At 47.7% G+C, this 7,991-nt stretch overlaps 1 protein-coding gene across 1 annotated transcript; it reads left to right on the top strand.

Annotated features, from left to right (window-relative positions):
- The first annotated feature begins 277 nt into the window (after positions 1–277).
- On the top strand, positions 278–7,893 carry LOC118235782 (aldehyde dehydrogenase, dimeric NADP-preferring-like). Its single transcript, XM_035433571.1, has 11 exons — positions 278–556; positions 1,713–1,891; positions 2,231–2,462; positions 2,681–2,766; positions 3,000–3,208; positions 3,703–3,820; positions 4,328–4,469; positions 5,113–5,279; positions 5,777–5,876; positions 6,140–6,402; positions 6,694–7,893. Exons 2-11 carry the CDS (start codon positions 1,742–1,744, stop codon positions 6,709–6,711), a joined length of 1,485 nt encoding a protein of 494 aa, XP_035289462.1. The 5' UTR covers positions 278–556; positions 1,713–1,741; the 3' UTR covers positions 6,712–7,893.
- Positions 7,894–7,991: the final 98 nt, after the last annotated feature.

Genomic DNA, 7,991 nt, shown 5'->3' with positions numbered 1-7,991 from the left:
CACCTGACCCGTGTGTGCGTGTACAGGTGTGTCATATTGTAAGTAGATACATGTGTATGTCTGCCATCTGTAATATTAAGGCGTAGCCTTCTTAACTGGGTTGTACCCCTGTTTACAAAAAAGATGAAAAAGGTAATGTATTTGCCTTCACGTACCACACAATGCACACCGATTTCGAAAAAAAAACTTGGGGAGAAAAGCAAGTAAAGAAGTAGGCTACACCCTAGGCGAAAAGGGAGAAACAGGCATTTTTGAATATCATCGCCATCCTGTGCACATTTAGAACACCCCACAGCCCGAATGCACCAGTTACCGCTTTCTGGGAGGTAATCGACTCTGTGACTTAAGACCCGCATTCAACAGCATTTTGGTTTGTGGTCGGCGGTTCATGTCATTCTGCCGTGGTAAACCTTTGTAATACGCGCCTGACAAGTTTGGGAGGAAGTAGCTGAAGAAACGGAACCTGAATTTCGGACGTCTCGGTAATGCAGTAAACTGGGGAAGATCACTCGCTGCTTTTTTCCTCAGTTTCGGCGATCATTCAGCCAGTCAGCCGGTGAGTGAATGCTGTTCCTAATCCCGCGGATTATTCCTCTGATTTTGTTCTATAAGATGCGTGTGTTGTGAAAGACGGTGTTCGAAGCTTTTCCCCCTTTAAAACCTCCAAGTGAGTGTTGACGATTGGCTAGTAGCCTCCTTTCCGCGAACCTTCAAAGCAAAACTGTTTTGCAAAGTTACCTACCCTGGCTTGGGTGCATCGTTTAACATAGCAAGGCTATTTTGAAAATAATACAGAGCAGCTGAGCCCGTTTTTTTCTTCTTCTTCAAAATAAGCAAAGAAAGGATGATGTCTTAGTCACACTGAATCGGCACAATCAGAAACTATTGACATATTTGCTGAATATGCATCTGCTTGCCAGTTACATTAATTATCTGCAACAAAATCGATTTTGAACTGAATTTATTATGCATTGCTTATGCGTACATTTCTGGCTTCAACAACAAACATAGTTCCAACAAACAACAGCGGCTCTTTGTGCTCTAGCTTGCAACCACAACGCCGTGGTTTAAATCGCGTTACATTTTTACGTTTTACGAACGTCTCAATCCTTCACATTCTATGAAAGTCAGCTGTTGCACAAGACACGTGCACTTACGTCTGGCGTTGTTCTGTAAACTGTAAAACCTGTGTGAACCAACCTGTGTTAAATTCAACACGTGCAAAATTATTAATTGGCTCTACCGTGTTATTTAGTTAAATCTGGGTTTGTGTGTTTTCAGACCCTTTGTTAAAATCACAATTAGTTATGCATAGTTATGCTGTTTTTTCAGAAATTCTGTGTATCAGACAGCGTTGTAGGCTTTGCTGACAAGCTGTCAAATACGCCTGATTAGCAGAGATGCTACAGGCTGACAGGTCTTTCCTGCTCTGTATACCGAGTTCCGGTATGCATTTAAACCCGAGGCGGTAGCTTCCAAGCCAAGTAGTTCCGGCAAATGCTTTACCAGTTCAATAATGTAAGGAATATAATTTTTTAGTTCTAGCCGTAGAAAATTACTTTCTACGCAGTATTGCAGTGTTTACGTTTTCTGAATTGCCGTATATTCATTTTTTTTTAACGAGTGTACTAATTTATATGTTCATAATGATATTTTGCATGTGTATGTGTGTTTATAATGATAAGCGGTGTGTTGATGTGTTTTGTGCACAGGTCTGCGTGGCTGAGGGCAGCCCGCAGAAATGGAGGTTGTAGAGAGGGCCAGAGAGGCCTTTCTGTCTGGGAGGTCGCGACCCCTGAAGTTCAGAGTTCAGCAGCTGAAATCTCTGCGCAAGCTGTTCCTGGAGAGGCAGGATGAGATCGCTGCTGCTCTAACACAGGACATCAACAAGGTAGGGTCATTAGAACACACCTGTGGAACGCACCTGTGGAAAACACCTGTGGAACGCACCTGTGGAACACACCTGGGCACCTTTACACTGCTCTGTCCTCACACTCTTTCATATTCTTTAATGTTATATACCTTGAGCTTCTCTCATATACCTTCTGCTGTTGTACACCTTCAGTTTCCCTACAGTGTGGTATACCCTCTCCTCTTTTATACCTTCAGCAGTTACCTAGTGATTCACACCCCTTATACACCCTTATAGAGTTGTGCACCCCTGGTGTAGGTAGTTGGTCTGGCCCTGATGTCTGTCTGTCTGTCTGTCTGTCTGTTTGTCTGTCTGCAGAGCCAGTATGACCTGCAGTTGTATGAGCTGATTGGGATAGACGGTGAGATCCGATTGGCCGTGGAGAGGCTCGCGGAGTGGGCGGCGCCCCGGCCGGTGGAGAAGAACCTGCTCACTCTGACTGACAGGGTGTTCATCCAACCAGAGCCGCTGGGGGTGGTGCTGATCATCGGAGCCTGGAACTACCCCTGGGCCATTACCATCCAGCCCCTCATTGGGGCTATCGCTGCAGGTACTGCCACACACACACACACACACACACACTCACACACGCTTGCACAGTCACACACACACTCACATACACACACTGTTTTCTACAATCTTGAAAATCAATGTGGGCCTGGCAATCACACTCTCTCTTTCTCTCTCTCTCTCTCTCTCTTGTTTCTGGGTCTGTAATCCTTGTTTGTATTGCTCAAATTGTGTGTGTGTGTGCATGTGTGTGTGTAGGAAACGCAGCAGTGGTGAAGCCATCAGAATTGAGTGAGAACTCATCCAAGCTTCTGAAGGAGCTGCTTCCTCAGTATTTGGACAAGGTAACAACACACCATCCTCAACCTACCTGTTGTATGCCTTACCTGTACTACACGCACTGCCTGCGTTGTCCCCCGTACCTGTTTTACTGGACACAAGCCTCACTTGCTTTACCTGTCCATCTGTTCTAGTACCAGGAAATCTGTGGAGGGTAGCACGCCTGTCCTGCATGATCCACTGACGTCCTCTGACTCACAGACTGCTAGCTGCGTTTGTGCTCGTGTGCATGTTTCAGGAGCTGTATCCCGTGGTTACCGGGGGGGTCCCAGAGACCCAGGAGCTGCTGAAGTTGCGTTTTGACCACATCTTCTACACGGGGAACCCCGCCGTGGGAAAACTGGTGATGGAGGCCGCCGCCCGTCACCTGACCCCCGTCACCCTGGAGCTGGGGGGGAAGAGCCCCTGCTACATCGACAAGGACTGTGACATCACAATCGCCTGCCGGTCAGACACTGCTACTATATAACTGTACAGTATTGATACATTCTAACTATATTGTAACATTACCAGTTAACTCTACAGTACTGATACATTATAACTCTACAGTGCTCATATATTATACTGTATCTGCTCTGTTTAATGAAAACACAGTACTGGAGATGCACAGGGGAGATTTACACTGTTTTTTGAGATCAGAGCTGCTCGTTTAAATAGTTTACCTGAGCCAGACCGCTCTGATTAGGACTGTATGAAGGTGGGTCTCTCTATGGGATATTAAAACATTTTTTAAGATAAAATAGTGGAATTTTGTGTGTGTGCATGTCTGTGTGTATGTGTGTCTGTGTGTGTGTGTGTGTATATATGTAAGTGTGTGGGTCTGTGCATGTGTGTGTGTGTGCGTGTTGTAGTGCACAAGGTGATCATCCCAACCACTTCATTAACCAGGTGTACAGTTCCCACAATGCTTTTCTCACGCTCCGCTCTCCCGTTACCTGCAGACGGGTCACCTGGGGAAAGTTCGCAAACTGCGGCCAGACCTGCATCGCCCCCGACTACGTCCTGTGTGAGGCCAGCATCCAGGACCGCGTGGTGGAGGAGATCGGCCGCACCCTGCTGGTCTGTCTCTCTCTCTCTCTCTCTCTCTCACTCCTCATGATCTCATCCTGTCTGCAGTAATCTCTCTCTCTCTCTCTCTCTCTCTCTCTCTCTCTCTCTCTCTCTCTCTCTCTCCCTCTCTCTCTCTCTCTCTCTCTCTCTCTCTCTCTCTCTCTCTCTCTCTCTCTCTCTCTCTCTCTCTCTCTCTCTCTCTCTCTCTCTCTCTCTTTCAAGATTATCTTTCTCTCATTATCTTTCTCTCTCTTTGGGCACTCCCTGTGTCAGTTTCTCTTAAGTTCCATTTTAGTTTTATTTACACTCATATTCTCTGTTCACGCTTTCATTCAAATTCAAGATACTTTGTTGGCGGGGAATACATTTGTGTGTAATGACAAATATGTCAGTCATATATTTCAGATCTCTGTCTCTCTCACACTGCCTTCTGTCGAATAGAGGAAGCGAATCCCATGTTTGCTGACTGTGCTCATCCCCTGCTCCCTGCTCTGTGATGTCACTTCCTGTTTGCAGGAGTTCTATGGCGACGACCCCATGACCTCCCCAGACTATGGACGCATCATCAATGCGCGCCACTTCAAGCGGGTGATGGCCCTGCTGGAGGGGAGCGAGGTGGCCCTGGGGGGCCAGAGCGACGAGGCGCAGCGCTACATCGGTGTGTCTGTCTGTCTGTGTGTGTGAGTGTGTCTGTCTGTCTGTCTGACCGTCTGTCTGTCTGTGTGAGTGTGTCTGTGTGTCTGTCTGTGTGAGTGTGTCTGTGTGTCTGTCTGTGTGAGTGTGTCTGTCTGCGTGTGTCTGTGTGAGTGTGTCTGTGTGTCTGTCTGTGTGTGTCTGTCTGTCTGTCTGTCTGTGTGAGTGTGTCTGTGTGTCTGTCTGTGTCTGTCTGACCGTCTGTCTGTCTGTGTGAGTGTGTCTGTGTGTCTGTCTGTGTGAGTGTGTCTGTGTGTCTGTCTGTGTGAGTGTGTCTGTGTGTCTGTCTGTGTGTGTCTGTCTGTCTGTCTGACCGTCTGTCTGTCTGTCTGTCTGTGTGAGTGTGTCTGTGTGTCTGTCTGTGTGAGTGTGTCTGTCTGCGTGTGTCTGTCTGTTGGGGCGTGCAAATGTGTGTTTTACTATGTACCTACCTGTATGTACCTGTGAGGGTTTGTGCTTGTGTGTGTGTATGTGTGTGCATGTGTGTTTGCAGGTGTATATTTGTCTGTGTGTGTGTGTGTGTGTGTGTGCTTAATAACATTGTCACAAACTGTCACAGGTCTCCCTTAATCCCTCTGTCTCCCCCCCCCCCCCCCCCCGCCCCCCAGCCCCCACGGTCCTCCGGGACGTGCAGCCGGACTCCAAGGTGATGCAGCAGGAGATCTTTGGCCCCCTGTTGCCCATAGTAACGGTCAGCGGGCTGGACGAGGCGATCCGCTTCATCAACGCCAGAGAGAAACCGCTGGCCCTGTACGTCTTCAGCTCCAGAAAAAGAGTGAGTCAGTCAGTCAGTCAGTGAGCGAGTGAGTCGGTCAGTGAGCAAGTGAGTCAGTGAGAAAGTGAGTGAGTCAGTCAGTCAGTGAGTCAGTCAGTGAGCAAGTGACTCAGTCAGTCAGTGAGTCAGTGAGTGAGTGAGTCGGTTAGTGAGCAAGTGACTCAGTCAGTCAGTGAGCAAGTGACTCAGTCAGTCAGTGAGTCAGTCAGTCAGTGAGCAAGTGAGTCAGTCAGTCAGTGAGCAAGTGACTCAGTCAGTCAGTGAGTCAGTCAGTCAGTGAGCAAGTGACTCAGTCAGTCAGTGAGTCAGTCAGTCAGTGAGCAAGTGACTCGGGCAGTCAGTGCGTGATTCAGTCAGCCAGTAATCAAGTGAGTCAGTGAGTAAATCAGTGTGTGTTAGCGAGACAGAGAGAGTGTATGTATGAGCGTGTGTGTGTGTGTGACTCTGACTTGGGTGATGCGGGTTCGAGACCGGGTCTGTCTGTGCCCCTCTGTCAGGTGATAAAGCGAATGATCGCGGAGACGTCCAGCGGAGGAGTCACCGCCAACGACGTCCTGATGCACTACGCCGTCCCCTCCCTGCCGTTCGGGGGTGTGGGTGAGCCACGCCCCTCTGTCCAATTTATTTAAATTAAATATACTCTTGAATGTAATTCATGTTCCTGCATGAAAATGAGTGAAACCAAACCTGTTTCGTGGGGAGATGTTATTTTTACAGGAACAGCCTAAGTTTAATCAAATCTATGATTATTTGAATATTCATTCTTATTTTAATATCCATGGCAAGTTACCCAGAGCCTCACCCCTCCCACTCTCCCCCATGTGTGAATGGCTGTGTGTGCCCAATGTCGCCCCCTGCAGGTAACAGCGGGATGGGCAGCTACCACGGTAAGCACACCTTTGAGCAGCTGAGCCACCTGCGGTCCTGTCTGGTCAAGCCGCTGGCCCTGGAGGGCCTGAACCAGTTGCGCTACCCGCCCCAGGGCCCCGCCCGCCTGCGCCGGGCCCAGCTCCTCACGCAGGCAGCCCTGTGCAGCTGCCCCCGGCCCGTCTGCGTCTGTGCAGTCCTGGCCTCCATCACGGCTCTGGGCCTGCTGGTCGCACTGCTGGTGGTGCTGCTCAAGGTTAGCAGCCAGAAACTGGATACGTGCACATGCATGGACACAGACACGCATACCGTGCCGTCACAAGGCTTTCACCTCCAGTTGATTGTTTCTAATTTTACTGTCAGATTAAAATATGCTTAGCCCTTTAAGGTGTGAGGTCACAGATAAGTGATTAGAATGTTCTTAACTGAACATTCTAAATGCTGATGTCACAATCGCTGCTGGTGACTGAAAGCAGTGGAGTTCTAGAACACTCACTCTCTCTCTCTCTCTCTCTTTCTCTCTCTCTCACTTGCTCTCTCTGTTTAGGACTCTGCGTCATCCTGATCTTCTTGCTCATATGGACATCGACATAGCTTGTTTCTGGGGTTCGAGGTCAAAGGTCAGACTCCTGGCATAACCCAGGCGTGCCGGGTGTGTTGGGGACACGCGTGTCGTCCGCGTGTAAGACCCGTGCCAAGGTGCCTTTGAGTCACATGGTACTCCCTGGTGCTTCCACGGGTGTGGTCTCGCAGCAGCATAACATCACACTAACTAAGTATATACACTAGCACTTACTAAATTAAATGTGCAGTGTTACGATACTGATATCATGAAATTGCTACATTGATATATTGTCTCTGTGTGTCCAACCTCGAGGTATTTTGCATTGCAGTGTTTATATTTTGTGTCACATGACCACGTGTTCCATTTCCACGTTTGCAGAATGCAAAGTAATCTGATTATTCCATGAAAGAACCATGTAAAATATAACCAAGTGTTTAATTCATGAATCTGTTTTGTGTTTCTAAAAAAGGAGAATTTATAATATCAGTGGATTAAAAAAAGAATTCTTCTTGGATATGAAGAAAGGGGAAATGTATGTAGGTCCCCTTTTAGGAATGTAACTAACTGCTGTGAGGCAATTTTTGTGGTAAATGTATTGTACTTATTTCATACAAAAATAGGATTTTAGGATCCAACTTGGTGTGATATTATGTCCAACATTAAACTTGAGGGGAGATTCACTGAGCCTAACTGTTGTGATCACAACAAAGTTGAGTTTTGGGTAGAAAGAAAGGTGACAAAGGTAAAGATGTCCTTGTCTGTGGTAGTACTTGCTGTGACCACTAGGTGTCACTGAAAACAAACCGTGCTGGTTTAGAACCAGGTTCCAGGCCTTTCAGTGGGATTTTGCTGTCCTGCCTTTCTCTTGCTAATACAGTGACCCTCAGTCTGGGTCCTGTGGAGCCACAGGGTCTGCTGGATGTTTTTTAGGTTTTACCACAGCCAGTTCCGCCCTAGCTCAGAAGCCAGGTGACTGAGTGACTGACTTATGGAATGGGTGAGATGGTGAATGAGTGAGGTGATGAATGAGTGAGATGGTGAACGTGTGAGATGGTGAATGAGTGAGGTGATGAATGAGTGAGATGGTGAACGTGTGAGATGGTGAATGAGTGAGATGGTGAATGAGGTGCATGAATCACCCCAGATGTGCACATGAATAAAAGTTATATTAATCAAACAGCATAGCAGCGTTGGTGTTTTAATTATAACACACGCACGCACGCACACGTCACCAATACACCACCACATGTATCACGGCCAATTTGACTCCACAATAATAC

This window comes from Anguilla anguilla, chromosome 9 (assembly GCF_013347855.1).
Source record: "Anguilla anguilla isolate fAngAng1 chromosome 9, fAngAng1.pri, whole genome shotgun sequence".
Lineage (NCBI taxonomy): Eukaryota > Metazoa > Chordata > Actinopteri > Anguilliformes > Anguillidae > Anguilla > Anguilla anguilla.
Note: the sequence above shows the minus strand (reverse complement) of the source record. Positions and strands in the feature narration are given on the sequence as shown.

What these genes read in the sequence shown, in the direction of transcription:
- LOC118235782 (XM_035433571.1), top strand. Translation starts at nt 1,742, where the DNA reads ATGGAGGTTGTAGAGAGGGCCAGAGAGGCCTTTCTGTCTGGGAGGTCG. An exon ending in TTCCTCAGTATTTGGACAAG is followed by an intron (nt 2,767 to 2,999) that starts GTAACAACACAC and finishes TGCATGTTTCAG; the next exon opens with GAGCTGTATCCCGTGGTTAC. An exon ending in AGATCGGCCGCACCCTGCTG is followed by an intron (nt 3,821 to 4,327) that starts GTCTGTCTCTCT and finishes TCCTGTTTGCAG; the next exon opens with GAGTTCTATGGCGACGACCC.